This window comes from Falco peregrinus, chromosome 12, assembly GCF_023634155.1.
Source record: "Falco peregrinus isolate bFalPer1 chromosome 12, bFalPer1.pri, whole genome shotgun sequence".
NCBI classification, from domain to species: Eukaryota; Metazoa; Chordata; class Aves; order Falconiformes; family Falconidae; genus Falco; species Falco peregrinus.
In genome coordinates this window covers 24,705,505-24,728,087 of record NC_073732.1, presented here as the reverse complement: position 1 = coordinate 24,728,087, position 22,583 = coordinate 24,705,505, and the positions used below count along the sequence as shown (strand labels likewise).

The 22,583-nt window shown below is 41.1% G+C and overlaps 1 protein-coding gene across 2 annotated transcripts in view; it reads right to left on the bottom strand.

The window, feature by feature from the left end:
* Nucleotides 1-510: 510 nt before the first annotated feature.
* Nucleotides 511-22,583, bottom strand: part of MECOM (MDS1 and EVI1 complex locus) — a 346,217-nt gene continuing 324,144 nt past the window's right edge. For both annotated transcript variants that reach the window (XM_055817377.1, XM_055817378.1), the window contains 9 exons: nt 21,787-21,874; nt 18,861-18,887; nt 11,477-11,643; nt 10,015-10,092; nt 8,106-8,275; nt 6,861-7,005; nt 3,858-4,094; nt 3,112-3,298; nt 511-2,179 (listed from right to left, as the gene is read on the bottom strand). In XM_055817377.1, coding sequence (XP_055673352.1) covers nt 2,045-2,179; nt 3,112-3,298; nt 3,858-4,094; nt 6,861-7,005; nt 8,106-8,275; nt 10,015-10,092; nt 11,477-11,643; nt 18,861-18,887; nt 21,787-21,874 — 1,234 coding nt within the window. In that variant the 3' untranslated portion in view covers nt 511-2,044. The remainder of the gene's footprint in view (nt 2,180-3,111; nt 3,299-3,857; nt 4,095-6,860; nt 7,006-8,105; nt 8,276-10,014; nt 10,093-11,476; nt 11,644-18,860; nt 18,888-21,786; nt 21,875-22,583) is intronic.

The window sequence follows — 22,583 nt, the reverse complement described above, 5'->3', positions numbered from 1 at the left end:
GGTACTTTTGCCTAAATGGACCTAATTTCTTTTTTTTTTTTCTTTCTTTTAGACCCGAAAGGGTTAATTCCATGCAGTTAAAAGCCCATTTAGCTTCTCAGCTTTGGATTTTTATCATTCTGGTGAGTCAACATTTTGCTGTTAGCCAGCCAAGCTGACGTCATCCCCATGAGCAGCAGGCAGGTGCATCACCAGCCCTAGCTCAAGGCTCTACAACAGCTTTTAAAGGTGAACTTACACCAGTCCCTCCTGTAAAATGACTTAAATATTTCTCTTTTTTAAGGTAGTGTTTTGAAGCTAAAAGGACTGATCTAAAACCCTCCAACGGTCTATGGAAAGACTCTGGTTTGGGTCATAGTTGCATGACCAAGCCCAAGACGCTTTGCAATGCCCCACCTTCTGGTTACCCTTATCCCCCTGATTCCACAGTGTCTTTGCTCCCCAGAATGCAGACAAAATATGCCATTTTTGCACTGACCCAGACATAAAATAAGACAAGAAGGAAAAAGATCCCTTCAGTTTTGTAGTCCTTTATTATTTTTTTAAGTTGATCCTCCCATAGTAATGTACTGAAATGCGTAACAGTTACATTGTACAAAGCATTTAAAGAAAGTACCTCAACTTGCCGATTATTTCAAAATGAGATTATAAACAAAAGGAAAAATAAATCTGGTCCCTCACTAAAGGCCAAAAAAACCCCAAAAATAACTGAATACCTTCCGTTATTTATTTTTTTTAAAAACATAAATTTGGAACACTTCATCTTACAAATAGGATTAACATGAACATAACATCACACAAGCTCGCAGACAACCAGCATAAAATATTGGGTACAGTTTTTTAATCAGAAGAATCATGCTTTCATGAAGAAATTATAACTGTTTATACAATCGAATCAATTTACTGTATTACAAAAAAAAAAAAAAAAACCTAAGTCGCATCTATTAGTTATTTAGTTCATTAAAAGGCAAAAATAAAATAAAAGAGGAATGTAAGAAAATTTCAAACACTGTTTTGCACTCCCATATACACAGATCAGTTCACCTCACTTTTTTTGAAGTACATGGGTGCCTTACATCGTAACGCAGTGGGGGACTGCAGCAGTGCTGTTTGTTATAGGAACAGTGCTATTTTAATCAACAAACAATCGTTTGCCAACAAATAAATACATGGTACACACAACACAAAGAAGAAATTAGAGGGTAGGGGGGAAAAGGAAACAATACAACAAAATAGTGACATGATTGTCAAAAATTAAAATCTCCTTACAATGATTTGAACTAGTGGTGCTGTCGATGAACGTGGTGTTTTCACGGAATTATCTGGATGATTTAGCTTCTTGGAGTAGTGAACATTCATAGTTTACAATATACACAAGCCTCTTATGTATTGTTTCTCAGAGTTCTTTTTTTTCTTTCCTTTTTTTTTTCCTTGTTTTTCCTTTTTTCTTAACAATGCAGTTGAGAAGGCAAAAGAATTACGGAGCGAACAAAATATTCCCTGTTACTTCTTTCTACATTTACGATGGATAGTGTGCATTTGATAGAACTATTTTCTTTCTTTGAAGGGCTAAAATGCATAAAGCTTTAATGAAGAGATTTGTACATAAAAGCAACTGTTCCCAATCCTGTGTCAAACTATCTTATACAAAAAGAAAATCAATTCAGTTCCTACTTTAAAGGAGTGCCCATGTGTGTATCAATGCAGTCTTAACCCTTTTGCCCCTGCCCCTCAAAGCCGGGTGAACTGGAAGACACTTTTTCCCGGCCCCAGTTTACATAATCCACTGAAACATTTTTTTTTTTTTTTTAAGTCGCATTGATCCTCCAGAAGTCAGCAGCTGCCTTTGCTGTGCAAAACAAAATATTGAGAATAAATAGTTTCTTTCTTTTTAAAATTATTCAGTTTAAGGTCACCAGACTTTAAATGAGTGACCCTGCAGATTTATAAGGCATTCTGCTCAGCAGTCTTTTAAATAGTCATATATGAAAGAGCCATGCTACTGGTTTGGACTTGGTCCCATTCTTGGTAAGACTTCACAATGTCATACGTGACTGATGGATTGAATGGCACTGGATTCTGCAGCAGCTCTCGCCATACTGTGCCACATATTGGGAGAATTGTGGGATGCAGAATGAAGGGAGTCCTTGTCTGAGAGAGAAAGCATCATCGCATACGCCTGGACAAGGAAAGAAGAAGGACAAAGAGGTCAGGATCCTGCGGCATGGATCTGAGCTTGGACCCGTGCCACCTCTACACAGTTAGGGCATCATTTAGGCTACGACTGCTATTCTCAACTTATTTTTTTAAAAAATAAAACACATTAGGTAGAACCACTGTCAACATTTCCACTGACACTTTTGACTCACTAATAGTAGTAATAATTTCTGCTTTCATCTGGCTTCACAAAGCTCTGAGAAACCTTTGATAGTAGACAAGGTCCCAGAGTCTCCTCTGCCTTCAGATTCTTGGCACAGGAGGCAGATTTCAAGAGCCTGAGGAATCACATTATCCCTTGGCTGGTCCTGTATTTCACCAGATAAAAGTCTCCTTTGCTGACCTTTTTCTACAGGCATTCTCTGCAGTTTTAAAAACTGGAATCTTTTAAAGGGGCTAAAAAGACCCATTCTAATTAACGTTTTAAAAAAAATCAAGAAATAGCACTAAGATATCACTCTAGTTATTGCTGTTCGAAAAAAATGTTGAGGACCTAGAGGCAGTAACATCCAACAGACTATTAAAAAAAAAAATACCAAAAAGCCAAGCCAGCCAGATGATCGAGTCATACCCCTGCAAGGCTGCAGCTAAACTCCCTGGCATCAGTGTGACCATGCCAGCTGTCTGAAGGCGGAGTAGGACTATCTCTTAACGTGGCATCTCTGCAGGTGGCAGATGGGAACAAAAAAAAAGGTAAGAAAATCCTCCACTATCAGGGACCAGAGCACCCACCACATCTCCCAGGTGCAGGGAGAGGTCGGGGCAGGCTGAGGTCTGCGGACGTGGAGCACAGCCCTATTTGACAAAGCTGAAACGGCCTTGCCTGCCACACACTAACAGTTTAATCCTTCAGGTATTTGGCGACAATAACATTTTTACTGAGTTAAGCTTTACCTGGGATTTGGATTTCCTGTACAACGGCTGTTTTAGGTCCTCTGGCAGCTGGGAAGTATTGAAAGCTGCCAATTCAGCTTCACTATATTGATTTTCTTCCATTTTCCTCATTTTGAGGCTATCTGTGAAGTGCCTTATGTGGTCCAAAGCCGAAAGTCCAGTCTTATTATACTCCTCCTCTTTATACCTACAAAAACACCACAGAGGTTTTAATGTCAGCTAAACAATCCTCTCCACCTTCCCTCGTCCTCCTCAGATTTACACATTTGAGCTATTTCTCCCCTTTTTCAAGTTCATAAACCACATTGCCCTGTGGAATTCTGACCCTGAAATAAAAGAAATTCTCCTTTCTTTTGTAAAGAGGAGAGGGTGGGCAGCAGGAGAAGGGGAGGGAGAGGTCACCTCTCTCCTGTTGTCTCCACAGCCTTTCACAAGACCATTATGGGAGATGCAGGTCAGTTTATAGAGCAGATAACGTCTCTCCCATGAATGTTTCCTGTCTCACCCACAACCTGACAATAGCTCCCCGAGCACAGTTATTTTTCCTCTTAAGGGCTACAGATTGCATGAAGAGACTGAAAACAGGGCTGGTATTGACCCAAACACAGACGCACGTTGCTATCGTAACTGGGAAGCTGGCTACTTCGGACTGGTTCCCACGGCACACAGTTTGGTGCTGGCACTCTTGTATGGTGCATTGTTTTTATTCCGCATATTGGGCACACCAATACTCGGAAGGAACCAACCTGCCAGGGGAAGCTTTGCAGTTCATGTCCAAAGTACTCGTTTCCTCGTAATCCTCCTCTGGAGTCCCCTCATGCATGTCACTTGTAACAGGCTCTTTGACTGTTTTCCCTGCAATTTCACTCTCTTCATCTTCTTCGTCCATCATGACTTCATCTTCTGCCTCTTCGTCATCCAGCAAATCTGAGTTCTGGCTGGCTACCATGGCTTTTTCATCCTTAAAGTGGCTGCCATTCATTCTGAAAGTACCAAAACAAACCCAGACAATAATCACAAATCAGTTACAAAAGCTCCTTACCAGCAGATCGTCGGAGGCAGATCTGGAAAAGATCTGTGCCAGCAGAACAAAATTATTTATGTATTTCATATCTTGTTTATCTTCAGACATTTAGGCAGTACTGGAGAAAATTTCACTCAAAAATCAGTTGAATGTTACAGTACCATCAGCATGGGATTTTCCTGTTACTCTGCTAAAAACTACTGTTCAAGCAGAGATATGTTCAGATATCCATTCCAAATTTTCTCACGCATTATTTCATCTCATGTTTCCAATCATATATGTACTCTGGGCAAAACAACTCATTGCCTTTTAACAAAAGCTTTAGGGGCCAAGAAACTCTGAAAATCAGATCCGGCATTTTCAAAAATGACATCCAATACTCCATGCAGAGTTTTAAAGTCAAAATTACATGCATAATTAATTTGGTACACTACCACCCATTTGGAAGCATACTACTTCACTGAACGTATGGATTACATACATGGGAACCTAAAGGACTTCAGCTGAAGATCTGAAGAGTGGTGTGCAATATTGCCACCACACTGAACTACATTATCAACTGATTTGAAGGGTAAGAAGTAATGAAAAGAAAGGTCGTATAGCATTTTAAGTGCATTTATTCTTATTAAATGAGTAATTATAGCAATACGCACATGGAAAACCATTTGGTCTACCCACTATTCTTACGTTGTCCTTTGCTTTCAGACAATGACTTCTCTTAAGTACTTCCTAGGGGATTTTATCAAGGACATAATACCCACGCTGAAGTAGGGGCCCATTTGCTAATGGCCTCAGCCCTGTAGGATCCTGAGCATCCACAGTTGCACCGCATCCTGCTGCGTTAAATGAGAGCTAAAGAAATTCAGCACCACTGCCACATCCACCAATGCATGGCCAGAGGGGCTAGTGGTGCAGAAGGGCTGTACTCGGAGCCACGTGAAATTTGCGCTACCAGTGTATCTGCTCTGCCACGTTATGTATCATGGAGGCCTTGATTCATCTATTGTTCTCATTGTGCAAAAGGTCCTTACTCTTCCAGGAATACAGTTACAAAAATGGAAACTTTATTGTATGCCCGCAGTTTGCTTTAGACTTTGTGTGCTTCAAACTGTGCAGGACAATATGGAATATACCAAAAGTTTGAGCAAGATAAGGATGAGCCCTAGCAGCATATTTCGTATTTAATGTCTGACTTGCTGTTGTAACAGATGTATGTTATAAAAGATGTATTTCTTATGGAGCATACACAAGTGAAAGATGGTTTCTTATACAACAGCACCGTTTTCTTACACATAATACAGTTTCATCTATTTTCTGAGCAAATTCCAGCTAATTTTCATGAGCTTGGTATTGCATTTAAAAAAAAAAAAAGGCTAGGAAATGGTCTGTTTATATCAAAGTATCAAAAAATCTGAGGCTGTGCAGAGTCGGGAGAGCTGAAGCAGCCACCCCCCTCTAAGATAATCAGAGCAATATCTCTATCATCTTTTATTTAACTAGGCAGAAATAAGAAAATGTTGAGCATAGTTTGGGCTGCCAACTTGCTTATTATGCTCAATTGAGGCTGCTAGAAATGAAAGGGAGATGGACTACAACCAAAGTAACAAAAGCCATGTGATTAAGAAAACAGATTCTCTAATTATGCTTTCAAATGCAGCAATTTGCCAGGGATAAAATATCCGTCAAGAGCAGTCTGAAGTGCCAAATTTAGAAAGGAAACACTGCACAACCCAGCAACCTTTCCACTTTGCTGACTTCCTGTCGGAGGACATGTTGAGACCAGATGTGCAAGGAAAAAATCCCAAGCCCTCATTGCCAATCAAGATGGAATGAAATTTGAATATGCATGTAATCACTTAATCCAATACTTTCATGGAAATTGTGTTATGTCCACCATTTTTTTCCCTTCACAAAGGCATCTAGAAATTGAGAATACAGTGAAGTTTTTTCACCGACAGTAAGAAATTTTTGATGCTGATAATGTAACGCCCGTTCCAAAGTGCACATAATGCATACTGCAACACCAGTCTCAAAGAAATACATATAGCTGATGTGCGTATCCATGCTACAGCCTTTTCTGTTTAGCTGTATTTTTACTAGCTGAAAATATTTAGAAGTGGTCTCTCTTCTGTTAGTTCAGAAGAACTGAAACACCCACATACTTCATCAATAATAAAAGGAAAAAGTCTCTCACATGCTAGAACACTGTGGACTACCAATGCCTACCCACAACCTCACCAGCTTTTTGCTAGTCAGCATTTTTCTTGGGATTGAGTTACTTACGGGAAAGGCCTTTCAGTTATAATCTTTCATTTGATCCAAGAATTTAGCTTAGTCTATTAATTACACATTTAGATTGCATTTAAATGGTAAGGTTCTCTACATTTAGACACAGGATATAGAATTCACCTGTTCTGCCGTGAACGTAAAAGGAGGGAATTTTGCAACAGACTTAAATTAACAATGGGAACTTGAAACTGAGAGCTCCTGATACACAGAGAAATGTGTTCATGGATGGAACCTTCTGGCCAGAACTTGCCACTGGGAATATGCTCCTGCACAATCAATACGTTTCTTTTCATAAGACAGCAACACTGAAGCAACCAGATGGCTAAAATAACTCTGGCTCCAGACATCATCAAAAGTGAAAAATCCGGTTTAATAAGCTAGCAAACCTGGAAAAGGAAGAGGGGCCCCTTTTGAATGCAGATCAGATGCAACTCACCTCTCCTCTGAGTTTCGGGGGGACTGATTGTTGTGGTTGCTGTTTCCAATAAAATTCCTAATTTCTGTGAAGTAAGAGTCTTCCTTGTCGTCTAGGATTGCCCCTGTGCTTTCCAGTTCTGAGTGAGGTGAAGACGTTGCAGTACCTTAAAGCAAAACAGAGGACTTCTGTTGTTGCTCCTTCACATTTTTTATATTTAACCATTTAAATCAAATTGAAATTGCAACACTGGTTAAAATGGGTGAGAGCCAGAAAAAGTCATAGTGATCAATCAGCTTTTGGCCAGAAAACCAGTAACTAGAAGGGAAGTAGCAGTATCCATGAAGCAAAAGTGGTTTCCAGCCAAAACAACTCCTTGCATGCTGGGTGCCATTTCCATGGTTTGTTATTGCTTTTGCCAAGTATCTATTCCAACATCTCCCTCCTGTTCCCTTGTAGCTCCAAGAGTGTCAGTCAATAACTGTGTTAGACCAATGGCTGAACTAAGCAAATGGAACTTCATTTTAGCTACTAATTATGCAAACATGCTTAAAATACGGAGCAGCCATTGCCATAATCACCCAGGTGCATTAGCCCTGAGACCAGGCACAGACATCTCTGAGCATCGGGGAAAAGGCAGCTCAGCATTCTCTGCAGGTACCTGGTTATTTCCAGAGGAGCAAAACTTAGATCAAAGTCTGCAGACAGGGTTTTCATTAAACCCTGCAGATACCTAAACCAGACCAGTGATATCCACTACCTGCCACTGCCTTTGCTGCTGCTGTGCAGTGACCGATTTGCTCTGGGCTTGGGAGACATCATTACCTCCATAATAGCATGAGCTTTTCAGCTCCTGACAGTGAGAATATTTCAGAAGGTGCCAGGAAAATCTTTTAGAGTGCCCCCTGAGATTCTAAATCTAGGACTCCTATTGAAAGCCGAGTGATTGCGGAGATGGGATTAAACCAACTTTCCCAGTCTGTTCTCAAAATGCTATGGTTGGCTTAATTAAAACCAAAAGAAAAGGCATCATCCAGTCGTATTAAGTTATACAAGGGTAGAGTTTATGCTGGGATTTTCAAAGCACTTTAAATGTCAGCAGAGCTTATGCACTTACATATTTTCCAAAAAACCACTCATCGGAGCAGATGGCGCAGAACAACGTGTGCCTACTGACACTCAGTACACTGAAAGCGAGCATGCAGCCTCTGTTTATGAGCGCTGGTGGTACGCAGGGCATGCTGGGGAAAGAAAAGGCATACATACCAGACATGTTCCCGTTCTCGTGCTTTTTTAGATGTCTGTCAAGATTGGTTTGTTGACCAAAACACCTGTCACACAAGTGACACTTGAATGGCTTCTCTTTGTTGTGGATGTTACGGACATGTCTCTGCAGGTTAGAAGATATGCTAAAGGATCTGTCACAGTATTTGCATCTAAAAAAAATCAAAACAAGTGGGTAGAAAAGGGTTTGTTAGTAGCTGGAAATGTAAGATTTGTCCTAAGAGACATGAACCACCTTCTGGGCTCAGCCTCAGTACCCAACTGCAGTTCCTCAGTCTCTATTCAGGCAAAACCCTCCCTGAAATAAAGACAAGTTTTGGCTGAATAACTGGAGAACTCTGCTCTTGGAATGGAGACGTCACTTCTGCGGTGGGTTTTTCAGCTTTAATTCACATTGGGCTTTATATTTCAAATACTGCCTTTAGGAATAATCATAATATTTCAGAGTTAATGGCATCAAACTAGGTAGGGTAATTGATTCCCATGTTCTGAAAACTGTTGCACGCAAAGTTGGGAAGTTTAAAAACAGTAGAGCAATAACTCTATTGTTTCATGTGCTGCCAATACAATACAATTAAACACTTTTGGAAAAAACATGAAACAGATCTCTTCTAATGCTCAAATAAGGTAAAAAGGGTTATTTCTTTTCCTATTCTAAATTACACTGTGTGATTAAATCTTTTCTTGAGGAATTAGCTTGCTCGATTGCTAATCCCAGAGGAAATTTGGTTATCTTGCAAAAACCAGCAATAAACAGTCCCAACCTTTAATACTGTGCCAATGTGAGTAGTTTAGTCTATCACTCCAGTACCAGAGGCATCAATTTTCATACTCTGTAGCGATTTGGAGTCCCTAAAGCCTTTACTGTATTGCTCTTTAAGCCATTACTAAGTCATACTATAACTATTCCAAATTCTCTGTCTGGCAACTAGCCAACAGTCTTCACCACTTTAGTTTTTCAATCTTTTACTTCTCCCATGCTTCTCTTATGCTTGTCAATGATGTCAAATTTTTTTAGTGCTGAAATCATCCATTATGCTACTAATTGCTTGTGGCTTTTATATAGTGGACGGGTATAACATGCATCAAGACCTTCCTTCAATAAAATTAGATGTGAATCTCATTTCCCAAAGAGACTAGAGGCCAAAAACATATTGTTTCCTCACAAACAATGAGCTTACTCTGCTCTTTACAGCTCATAAAATGCAGAAATTTGGTGCATTTGTTTTACTGGAACATGAACTGGCTTCTTTCCAGTTGATTCAAATTAATCTTTCATTTTCAATAAGGTGAAGCTTCTATACACATTTCTGCATGTGACTGTCCTGGACACAATATCACTACATATTCTTATCAACAAGAGAGTACAGCCACATGGGTTTTGGTTAAGCAGACCTTAGAAAGGATTCAGATTAGGCAGGAAACAAACAAATACAGTAATGCCTTTGCAACCAGGACCTTTCAAAAATCAGATGATTGACAAAACACCCAACTTCAGGCTGCAAAGAACACCACAGAGCTCCTACAAAATAACATTTTTGCAAGGGAAAATATGACCATGAGCCCTATTGAAAATCACTTCAGTCCTGCTGGTTTCAGAAGTGCCAGCTAACCCTCCAGGCAAAGGCAGGACTTGCAGACAGTGCCTGAGCAGCTGCCTAAATCAAAATAACTTCACTAACTAGGACCAAAACCTTCCCCTACCTCTGCAGCTCCAATGCTGAATTATCAGCATTGAATGCAAAAAGCCCCATTTGAGACCAAAATGCAATGGTGGGTCACCGAGGCGAAGGAGCGAGCACTGGAGCTGGCCCAGCCAGGCACCTGAACACTCATTCCCTCAATTTACCCACTTGACCACACCACAGTCAGGGGTAAGGGGTTGCTGTACCTATAGGGCTGCTCTCCAGTGTGCGTCCTCAGGTGACGTGTTAGGTTTGCAGATCTCGGGAAAATCTTGCCACAGTATCTGTGATAAAAAAAGGTTTGATAAGACAACGCAACCTGCAATGGCTTCATCCCAGTGCGAGCTGCCCTGGATGCATAGCCCAAATTGAATCGTTAACATATGGTACTACTGGCATTGCTTTGGTGCAACAACATTACAATAAAACCATTCACTAAATGTAAGTGACTGAGACACACACACTCACACAAGAAAGGGACTGGGACTGTTGGCAGTGACCAGCTTTTCTTGTGCATAGGCAAGGGAGACACGAAAACACACCAGTTTTAAAGATCACCCTAAATTTCTAAGCTCACTAGATGATTAACAGTCACATTCAGATTTGGAATCAAGAGAATCTGTTATTAAAGCCTCGGATTTCTGCCTCCCTGTAAGCAAATTTCAAACCTTTCAACCAATTCTACGTGTCAGCAAACGTGACATCATTCTGTGCATTGAATAGGAACAGAGCAGACAAGACTCAAAGACCTAATCCATCAAGGTATGTTTCTATAACAACATGTCTTGAAAGAAGGTGACATGTTTTCAAAAAGATCAGATAAACTGATATGCCAGTGTCAAACGCCTGCGCATTCTGGAGATGATATAGAGACCTAAATAATGCAATTTAAAAACCATTCTCTAAACTCAATAATATGTCACAGGAAAAATAATGGAAAAAAAAAATATCGCCAGCCCTTCCTCTTCATTCAAGTAACATATTAATATTCAGTTCATAATTATCCCAGCTCTATTAATGACATTCAGCCCATTTTTGCATGGGGACAGAGCTCACACGGCACTCTCTTTAAGTGTATGAGGGTGGTGGCTGCTCCACGTGATGACTTTGAAGATTGCATCCCTTCACTTTTAACATCCCATTTATTTTTTCACAATGAGATGTATAAGCCTTCAAAATACCCACACAGCTAATTCTACTCTCCTCGACAAAGCTCCCATTCATTTTGGTTGCACGTACAATAACTATCTTCATCGTATTTTTTTTTTTTTAAGTCTGTATACATAAGTCCTAATAAGTCATGAATTTTATCTCTGATCCCTTTGGATATTAAAACCAGAAGCCCGAGAAAGAACATGTCTGTAGTTTATGATCAAAAAAATCAATAATGAAAGCACACTTGTGCATATGAAAGTGATGAGAAAATCTGGAAAAAATAATTGTTTATATAATAGTTTCCACCTCATTTATCAAACCGGCATGATACAGGGCAACCTCTCTGTTTCCTAATACCAGTAATTTAATAAATAAGAACCCCAAAGCAAAAGGCTTTCTATGCTTTTTTGGGCACACACAGCCCTGAAAGACCTGCTGCGGTCCCCATCAGCTGCCCATGCAGGGTGGGCTCTGGGGGCCTGGGAGGGCGGCGCAGCGTGGCCGCGGGGCTACCTGCAGGTGTAGCGCTCCTTGCCCTTGCGCAGCAGGGTCTCGGGCAGGGCACTCGGCGGCGCGCGGAAGTTGAACATGGACGGCACCGACTGGATCAGCTCGTTGGCCTCCGGTTTCAGGGCACTGAAGCTCTCCAGCTTTTCGGCCATGTTTTCTATAGCTGACATCTGCAACAGAAGATAGCACAGAACCCGTCACAGTGAATGCTGCTGTGGCTTTCTGCCCTCACTGGAAAGCCAAAACACAAAGAACAGACACTGCCAAGAGAAAAAAAGGTGGGGGGAGGGCAAATCTACACTTGCAGTCTCAAAAATGATGGGGCACGTCAGGCAAGGTGGTGGCCACGATGTTGTCCCACTTCGAGTAACGCCCATAACCACTACAGTGGGGTTTCTCTGCAAGGCTAGCATACAGCAGAACTCCTGCCCTAATCGCTGTAATGGAAAGCTGCTTCCACACAACATCGAAATCAGTCAGTGTTAATTTCTTCTTATTTTTAAGCCTCAGCTTCTATAAAATTCCAGTTTATGCAGTCGTGCTCTGTGGCTGTGTGCTTATGAGTTTAGTCTAGTCATCCCCTCTACTGAAACCATTGGCCATTTTTGACCAAATCAACAGAAAAAATAGATTCCAAAAATAACTTAATTTGCCCAGTCAGGGTTTTGTTAAAGGACTTGCAGAGAACAAATATTGCAGAAGAAACCTTACTAACGCTAGCTCAACCAAGGGCTGCAACAAGCCAGATCCAGAAAGGCTCCGTCAGTGCCCCAGCCACATCCAACCATTCAGCCCAGTCTTCTTGCCCTTCACAGTTAAAGACCATGAGATAAAGCCATAAGAAATGAAGCTTTAATGGGTTTGGTGCCATGTGTTTACATTACCTCTTAGATGCCTCTTATTTTTCTACAACCTCCTAATATTCCTGCTCCACTTTTAGTTGCTTGTAAACTCTATGTACTTTGGGATGCCTCCACTCTTGGTTAGCTGACTGTAATTTTTAGGGATTGGGGATTAAATAATTCCTGGAGAATGATTTCCTTTAAGGTGTCTGGAACCGACCATGAAAACTGCTCCAAAATCTCAAACTTTGTCACTTGGAGAGTTCAAGACTGATGCTAAGCCTACTGATAGGTGAGAGAAACCATCTGCCTCTCCATAACGTCACAAACAAATTAAAGAAAAGAAACCCAAGATCTCACCTACACATCATAAAAAAACCACAGCATGAGCCCTGTGCGATACTTTAGTTGTAACGAAGGAGGAAATTCTATGAAAGACAAGATGCTGAACGCTCCTCAGCTGAGAACACCTTTACAGCCCTTTCTTCAAAATTCATAAGAGGTTAATCTGACTGTTGGGATTTTAAAATTCTATTTTAATCATTTGTTGTTTTTTAAAATTTTTATTTTAATGAGCAGAATCGCACGTTTGCCTCCTGGAATGACTGTTCACATCATGGTTAGCTCTGGCTTTGGGTTGGGGTTTTTTTTTCCCTTTAGCCTGTAGCCTGCCCTCTCATTTCATGCTCAGATTCCTAATGCTGAGTACAAATTGCAATGTACAGGGTACCACTGCCAATTTGCCAAATGTCTTTCATCAAACACGGTGCAAAAAAAAGAAAAAAAAAATCTCAGAGGGAAGTCAAGATACATTTACTTGTCAGGCAACAAATGTGAAAGCATTGCGAGGCAGTAGGGGCTGTAAGCTCTGGGGTTTGATTCATAATCACTCAGCTGCTAAAACATTCTCCACAGATGCAAGTGGACAGCACATTTGTCAATATGAAGGATTTTGACATGTACTGATCACAGGCGTGAGATATGTAATGATGATGCTGCTGGGAGAGGAGGTAATTCTATCTCGGCACCAAGTTGTCATTATCAACCCATACACCTCAACATTACCATATATTTCTTTTGAGACGACTTCATCTTTTTCTTTAGTCAGAATTGATTCTCAAAGCTTTTACTATAGTCTTCCCACTGCCTTTAATTCCTTCTAATTGTTCCCCACAAGACTTCATTCATCTATTTTGCAATTGCAAAAAATAAATGGTTTGAATGAAAAATGACCTTTGGCCTCTGGGCTGATTAGCAATGACAAGACAGTGCATGGGTTATGATAGCACGTTTATGGTGAAGAATAATAAGGGCATTGAGAAGTATAATAAATGTTTTATTTATGTATATTTAATATTCAAGTCAGTTTCATTACCTAGTGGTTTTAAATCATTTTTGGATGACCATTTCTCATGTACATGGTCCCCTACAGTAATATATTAAAGCAACTATTTTGCCCTTTACATTTAAAATGTCTTAGTCATGCTTTTTTTTTTTTTTTTAGTTCTTGTTTCCAGGATTTTGCAGAGGAGAAACTAGACCAATTCTTCCCTAATGTACAGCAATGCAGATCAGCACTACCTCCAACACTGCTTCCAGGATTACATCAGTCCCAAAATAGGTATGAAATCAGCATCTAATCTTAAATCCCTCATTCAGAGGAAGCACAAGCACTTCCAATTATTCTAAAGTATTACTCGCTTTCCAAAAATATGTTTCTCACCATAGGAATGACTATTGCGTTTGTTGTTTGTGGGGTTGTCTTTTTTTCTTTTCTTTTTTTTTTTTTTTAAACCTGATCTATGTAGTTACCTGGTATGATTTATATTTTTCAAGAAATGCACCAGCAACAACGGGAAGCGCTCGGCCCCAAGCCTTTGCTGATACGAGGCGCTGCCACGCTGCTGCCGGCAGGATAATTACAGCTGTTACCAGCTGCTGGAGACAGGGCTCACAAGAACCAAAACTGGGGCATTTTCTTAAGAAGTCCTGGAGCGTGCTGGTGCTCAGGGCCTTCAGGAGGCAACCCCTATCACGAGATGGGTACCTGGGTTGCACGGGCTTGTTACAGCCCCTAAAATCCTGCCAGCCAGGACCCCCAACAAGCTCTCAGTTACTTTACAGGCAGGTAGGCAGCCCCTGCTCATCAGTCTAAATGCAAAATATCAACTGAGTAATATGAAATCCGGGGTTTGCTGCGCAGAGGACTAACTCAGACACTGAAACCAAGCAGGAATTTCAAACCTGCGACACAGGCTTTTGGGGAGCCGGTAGTCTGGTTTCAGGCAGTGGTTCCAGGGGATGCGCAGGAGGGTGGGCGAGGGACCGACCTTCTCCCCAGTGTCTTCTGTCATGCACTAGCAATGAGAGGTGCAAGAGCCCTAATTGGAGGTTGCATCTCGATTACAGTGTTGAACAGCCATAGGCGGCTGCTGCTCCCATTCATTTGGCTAAACCCTTTTCGAATTCATTTATATTTTTGTCAAGGAGAGTTCGCCCATTTAATTAGGTGCATATGAAAAGATACTGGCTTTTGTTCCTTCTAAGCCTTTAGCTGGATAATTCAGCTGGGTGCCCCTCATTTTTTTTTGTATTGTTAAAACTAATGAATAACCATTTCTCATTCAGGTTCTGCTCACCATTCATGGTCTCACAGAGCTGGGGCACAGCTCCCTCAGGCATTTCTTTGCCAAGCTGAAAAAATCAAAATCTACTTAGTCTCTTTTTGTATGGAAGCTGTTCCCTACCTCTGATCATCATTGTTGCACTTTTTTGTGTCTTTTCTAATACTACTATGTCCTTTTTGAGAGGGACTTCAGCTGTATTCAAGACCTGAGGGCAGTATAACATTAATGATGTTTTCAATTCCTTTCTGCTAAGCACTCAGATGATATTTTCATAGTACTATCGACTTCAAGATCTTTTTCCTGAATAACATGAGTTAAGAGTCACACTTTCCCCTCAGTATTAATGGGTACTTACTGACATTGAGTTTTATTGCTGTTTTAATCCCTGGTGACTCAGCTTTCTGCCCATCTTCTGCAAAATCTTCACAGTCAGCTTTGGATGTAGCTGTTCTCCATAAACAGTCACAAGCTCTGTACTCTTTGTCTGTTCACCCTTCTTCCCATGTCATTTATACAGACTATGCCATAGTTCAGAGCCCAGTGATACACTGAGGTGGACCCACTGATAATCTTGAATGATTGTAAAAAAGACTAATTTGTTCTTATCCTTTTTTGCCCCAGTTTTTTTTGGGGGTGGATTTTTTTTTTCAACTAATTATTAACACAGGAAGAAGATACCTTTCCCTTTTCCACAGTGAAACTCCCTCTTTCATCTGAAACACAAAGTAGCTCTTACTCCTTCAAATACCACTACTGCTGATGGGAAAGCAAGACTTGCCCCTGTAGGAGCGGTATTGGCCACAGAGATGCTACCAGTCAGCGCCAAACTCCTGGAGCAAGCTGCCAGCAATAGCATCTGTCCTGGGAGGTTAGGTGGGTGCTCACGGCCACCTCATCCCTCCAGGGGTGGTCCCTGGGGAACACCAGGGAGGTAGGTGTGTGGCTCAAGCTGCCAGGCAGCACTTTCAGGAGGGGTCTGCACCCCAGCTGAGTGCCCAAGGACCACAGCGATCCCTGAGTGGGGCACGGGGAGGAAGGCACTGCTTGACCCCAAGGATGGGATTAGTGTAATTGCCGTGGTCACGGAGAAAGCTCTCCAAGGAGGTAGGAGAGCGAGAAGATCCTATTACATATTCTACATACAGCTATTGCCTTATGGACAAGTCATGCCTGCTGCTAATCTGAGATCAGTGAATGACAGTATTTTATATAGAACAGTAACTTTTGATTTACATATATAAGAGCTGTTGATTCTATCTGCGTCCAGATGTCTGGAAAAGGAAGCAGCTTCCCCCCACCTCCCCGAGAGGCTATTAACCTCCTACTGACGCAAACTAATATGCAGTCGCAATTCCCCAGCTCCGACTCAAAAATGCAGACATTACCATAATCGGCTAAAACAAGTATTTATAAACATTTCAACGGGCAAGATACCATCAGCAGGAGCCTTGAACATTTGTCTTAAAATTTATTAACCAATAGAAGAAAAAGTGGTATAAATAAAGCAAAGGTTTGTGGTTGCTGCTTTTTAAGAACAACCTGATGATCTGAAATAATCTAGCAGACAATGTCATGTAAAACATGACCTCATGTTTTACAAACGCGACTCCTTCATTGCTATTATCACAAAAACAACTGATTTTATGGCTGTAACTCATGGGAAAAAAAATTGTTCAAATGTTTGCTTTCTATTTTTACTAGTGTTATTTAGAGAAATACTGAAAACCCAACTACTAAAGCTCAGGATTTCTCCCTCCCCAGTTCAAGTTATAATGCTTTCTGTAAAAGCTACAACTTGTGAATGTGTTGTCCTGAAGCTGTGTGCATTTGGACATCCAGCCATGGAACTTGGCTGAGCTATATTCATGTTCAAGGGATCTATCACACGTGGCTGAACTCTGTGAAGCAGTAGTGAGAAACTCATGCTGATCTGCAGCATAGTTCTGCTATAACTCTATTTGTATTAATGCAGTTGGTGGGGATTTAACTGATCTAAAAGAATGGATCATGCTAAAATAAGCCCAGTAAAATAAAAGCTCTGTTAATGCACTCACCAAATCTCCTTTTTTTTTTTTTTTTTTTGTAAAATTAATTATTTACAATTACTCTCCATAAAACTATTGCAAATAAAGTCTGACTATAACTACAAAACCTCTTTACAGCCACCTTCTCTTGATGGGACCAGAGAGGATGAAAGAGTCTATTGACTAAATAAATTGTGATCCATTCAGGAGAGGGTGTTGCCCATTGATTTGTACGATAGGGTTCCTGCCAAACAATGAAAAACAGTCCGAAATAATCTTGAAATATATGGCACACGCAACTGCAAACGAAGATAAAAAGGCTCATGTGACATATTCAAATATCTCAAGATGAAGATTCATCCATGAATCAGCATCCTGCTCTAGGCACTTTATGTTTTAAAGACCTATTTCTGCTGCAGCTGCTCAAAGCACTAGCATGGCCAGGAGACACGCTCACAAAAAACAAACGAGATGATGGAAATTTGAGGACCAAGCCAATGTCAAGGAAAGCAGACAGAAGAAACAGACTGCACTGGGTTTTTTGACTTCCCAAATAAGCCCAAATAAAGCTACTTTTCTGAAAGCAGGGGATTCAAGGCGCCTGGCCCAAATCACAAATCCTACCACAGCTCCTTCATGTGCTACACTGAATTCTCTCTACTGCAAAGAAAATGTTTGGGAACCACCTCTTGTGCTCTCCCAGTCCGGCATCTAACCCCACCTCCTATCTGTTGAGCTCATTCAGCATCTGTGGGTGCCCACAGGAGCCCTTCAGTGCCTGCTTAGCTCCTGTCATCTCAGGATCCTAGTGCATCTTTTGCAGCTGCATAAACCACTGCTTTACAGGAAGAAAATGGGATTAAAAGCCATGTGTATGCATGGGTCCACCGCTGCTTTTGAAGCATGGAGAAGGGCAGGGCTAAGAGCCAATCTGCAGGGGCAGTACCTCTGAGGGCTCCCGCACTGGCCCCATACAGACATGCACGTGGAAAAGTGTACATGTGAAATCCTGGCTTTGTCTTGTGAAACTAGTCCACGTTGCCTCTGAGTGATGAAGGAGAGTGAGTCAGGACCCAAGCCGCAGCCGGCTGGCTCCAGCTCTCCCTTCTGAAGCCCAAAGGTTGGGAATAATCTGGGACAAGTATTTATGGGTTCAGTGCTGCAGCTGAAGAGCCAGCAATGCAAGAGCAAAACACGGTGGTATTTGAGTTGCATCTGTGAAAGCAGTTGCTGTGGCTCTTTTTTCATGAAGAATTTAGACATATTAAAAATAATGTTTTCTAAAAATAGAAGAGCAAACTCAAATTTATCCCACAGTACTAAAAGCACAACTCCTGTTCGCATAAGGGGGACGATGTAAGTATACACACAGGACAAATTTGACCCAAACACAGCAAACAAATGGGTGTTGTATTTCTGCTTTAAGTACAGCAATGAGCAATTAAGCTCAAAACTTTAAAGCTATTAAAGTGACTAAGTCCCATTAAGCTCAATGCCAGATAGAAACGTGAAGTTCTCTGAGGCTCTGTGTTTTAATATCTCAAATGCAGATTAAATATTTATAACTATTGCAACCTAAGATTTCAGCCTGAAAATTTCACTGCAATCTGAAGGAAACGGCTTGGACCAATTTCAGTTAATTATAAAGAAAAACTGCATTTTGTAACTCTCAGGTAAAGCTCCCATTGCCTTCACCAAATAAAACCAGCAGGATTAGGTAGGTAAAAATAAAGCCAATTTGACATAAGAGGACATTTATCTGCTACAGCTACAACACTGTGTAGGAAAGCCTGGCATGCTCCATAATTGAGTGGTAAGTTTTCTTTCATACTATATTTTTCTTATGCAATTTATTTCACAATGATTAAATCAAAAATATAAGCAATGAACTTACCCAAATTCTTTGATCAGGCAATTGGAACTGGGAGCAAAATTGAAACAAAAACAACACATTATTCGTGCATTGGAACCCTCATTGCAATCAATCTACTAATTAAGATTTCATTTAAAGATACTAATTAAAATGTTATTCTGAATGATTTGTTGCATCGGGGTATTCTCTCCCTAAAAATACAATCCTTGTAATGGCAAATTACTGTGAAATATCATTAAATGATGTAATTTTCCTAGCTGTTGGGCCACTGCCACTAGAAGGAATTTTGCCCAGACAGGGACAGTATAAGGGCTGCAGGGTTTATATCCTTAATCTCTACTTCTGAAGCCTATTTTAAAGATCCATCTGTTAGCTGTCACTTTATATAGTTTAAAAAAAATAATTTTTTGCTTCATCAGATGGCCCATTTCAGAAACAAATTCACCTACAGATACACAAACTTGTAGGACACAAACAATAATTTTGTTCATGTTTTACACAGACAAATACTGCCAGCAGAAAATGAAAACTGTCGGTGCACTCCACACCTGTACTTTTACAGGGGTGAACAGGACTATAAAGGAAAAACAGCTTTTCTGCAACTGTTCCCCAGTCCTCCATAAATACCAAGTCAAATTCTGCCTTTGCAAACAGGAGACTCTTTTCTATTAAAGGCCGCAAAATAGCAGATTTTGGCATTTACTTTTTTGACAGGACATGTGATGGTGGTTTAGTTTTCTTTTACAATGTACTAAGAGCGCATGTTGCACTCACGACCTTTGTATCCATCCACCTCACACCAAGTTAAAGACGTCATCCCTAGCAGCTAGATAAATGATAAAATGAAAGCCAGCTTTTACCATGGATGCTTGTTTTCTTTCTATTGCAAAACGAGAAATGTGAAGGAATAGGTCAAGCACGGCAGGCGCACAGCTAGCCTTCCCTCCTGGCAGAGGGGATGGCTGTGCCCCTCCCCAGCTGGCACCTCAGCAGGGAGGTGGCATCCTGCACCTCCTGCTCACCCTGACGGACTTGGTGACCACACTGGGACCTTCCTCGGGCACCAACAATAAACAACTCTGTCAAAAAACACGAAGGCTGAAATCCCGACATCCTGCCCACTAATGGAAAAATGCCCAATGTCTCCATTTCACCTGCACGCCTACAGCATCCTTGCCTAGCTCCCATTAGCTCTTCTCTAGTTCCCCGTGTAACTCAGGCTCATGCAACACTGCATAGCAGAGTACCCAACTCCTTCCCTGCCCACCACAGCCAAACTCCTAACAGTGCATTTTAGTTTCCCTTCCCACCCACTGACCACGCTACCTACCACCATCATCACACCAACCTGTGGCAAAACCTTCATTTTGAATCCAGCTTGAATCCTTGAATCCAACTTCACTAAACAACACAGATTTACACCTCAAAAGCTAGCTAGCACTAAGCAAAATAATAGTTTCTTCCATCAATACAGCACCTAATATGCCATCATTTAAATAATTTACTATTAATTTGCAGCCCCTTAGCTGCTCTAACACAATCACACACTTAATGGAGAGGAACCAGCCTGGTTTGACAGCAGAGGACACAGAGGCTCGAGCTCCTGTTTGTGTGTTCGTGCATTAGCACTATCTGCTGCAAAATGGGGATTGTAACTTGTTGCTTTGCAACTTTGGCAAATAAGGTAACTTGGCAAGAGGTGCTGAGCTGCTACTAAATCTTGTTGATAAATTCTTAGTGACTTTAATGCCTAATAGATTCATCAATTCCTTCAGGCACTGGATCTAGAACGGGGTATTTTTCTGCACTCTCCACCCATGCAATAGCATTATGCTTGTGCATCTGCAACTATACGTGCCATCAGCTGCTCTTCCCAGTTCTGCAGAAATCCCGTATTTCAGAATATATTCCATACAACTTAGGACATAACAACTGTTGACTTCACTGAGAGAGAAAAAAAAAAGAAATGCAAGAAGGGGCAGATTATTGGCATGTTACGCCCAGGAATTCAGAGGAAGCTGAACCAGCTTCTGAAGCAGCTCCTGGTTGTACACTTAAAATACAAGATTTGTATGGGGTGTCATTAGTAGGATGAAGCAGCCCGTAGTCAGCAAGCAGTTCAAAATTCCCAATACCACAGAGCATTTTATTTCAGGCATAAGATTTAACCCAAAGTCTTAGAAAAATCCCCTTGGGCAAGGAGGAGGAAGACAAAATGAGGGTGCAGTGCTGTTGAAGAAAAGCAATGTACAGTTCGCATACATGTCCTATTTCTATACTACGTACATATTGCAGTTGTTACACCATATTTAGGGACACTCTCCTAAATTTTTGTTACTCAGCAAATAAGCAGCAGGATTACAGCCTATGAACAAGACAGCAGCCCTCTCATATAGCATGTCTTCAGGTACGGAGGAGCAAGGATCTACAAAGTCACCGCACACACTACAGCCCACCACAGGTACCTAAGAAAGATGGAGTATTTGCATGACGAGACTTGAAAGCATTGGGTGGAAGGTTTTATCTCTTTTCTAGGAGTCCTTAAATATTGACAACTGGGATGCTCAGCTTTGCTGGCCCAACTTTGAATCTACATATCCTCCTTGCAGCCACTGCTGACTCCACCACAACAGCCCAGCGCAAGGAGAGTGCTGAAGAAGACATGGGTAGCTCTAAGTGTTGGTAGCTACACTACAGTTTTGGAGGAACACAATTCTAAAACATACATGTAGTTTGTATCTGGCTTCCTCTATAATCAAAACATGTTGTTTCATCTGCAAAACATCAAGAAGCTCAGAACAATGCTTATGCTTTCCACCACAATGGTACAGCAAAAACTGTGTGTTTTAGGAAATCCAAAAATGACTAAGACTGCATTCATTTCTCTGCACCTGCTTTGAAGCATCAACAGGCTTGTTTACAACATCAAAATTCCGAAAATACTTACTTGTGGATGAAACAAGAATCCTGGGGAAGGTCTCAAGTATTTCTCTTTTAAAGCTTCCAGTGGGTCAGTTAACTTTCTTTTTTCTACTCTGTAAATGTTAAAATTAGATTTGCTTGTGATGAATCAGTCTCAGATATTAATAATTATACATCTACCAATGTTTAAAATAGTCAGTTATACATCAAGTAATTTGTTTCTCAGAGATAATCGTAAAAGATAAGGAAGTACAGTCAACTCTCGATGCCTGCATACAGCTCATTACTGTGGGTGGGGGCTGTGAATTGCCATTAAAGGGAGATTATATCATTTATATAGGAAATAATTCCATTTCAAAAGACTGGTAGTAATTATAATAGGAACGACTAACTACTGAGCACTCTTCTAAAGTGATAAGGCAACCAAGTGTGCTCTCCACTCAGAGGAGAGGAATTCAAGGCAACAGGAGCCTTGAGCAATGGGTCCTTTCTCATCTGCCCATGCAAGACATCACAGGCACCATCCTGGAAAACTTTCCTGCATGGCCACACACGAGCAGGGTGAGAAAGCCGGGCTTGTGGGGACACACTGAATCTGATATGCCAGCAACAAGGACTGTGATCAGCTCAAGTGGGCATTTACGCAGCGAAACACAGTGTGGATAATTCAGATGCAGCATGGAAGTTTGAGGATTTTGCTTGATATGTGCGGTTCATGGGACAGATCCTCTTATCCATACATAGATATAACTCAGGGCAAAGGAAGGCTCAGTAGCCACTGGCCTCATGCTGTGCTGTCAGATTTGTACAGATTTCATTAGT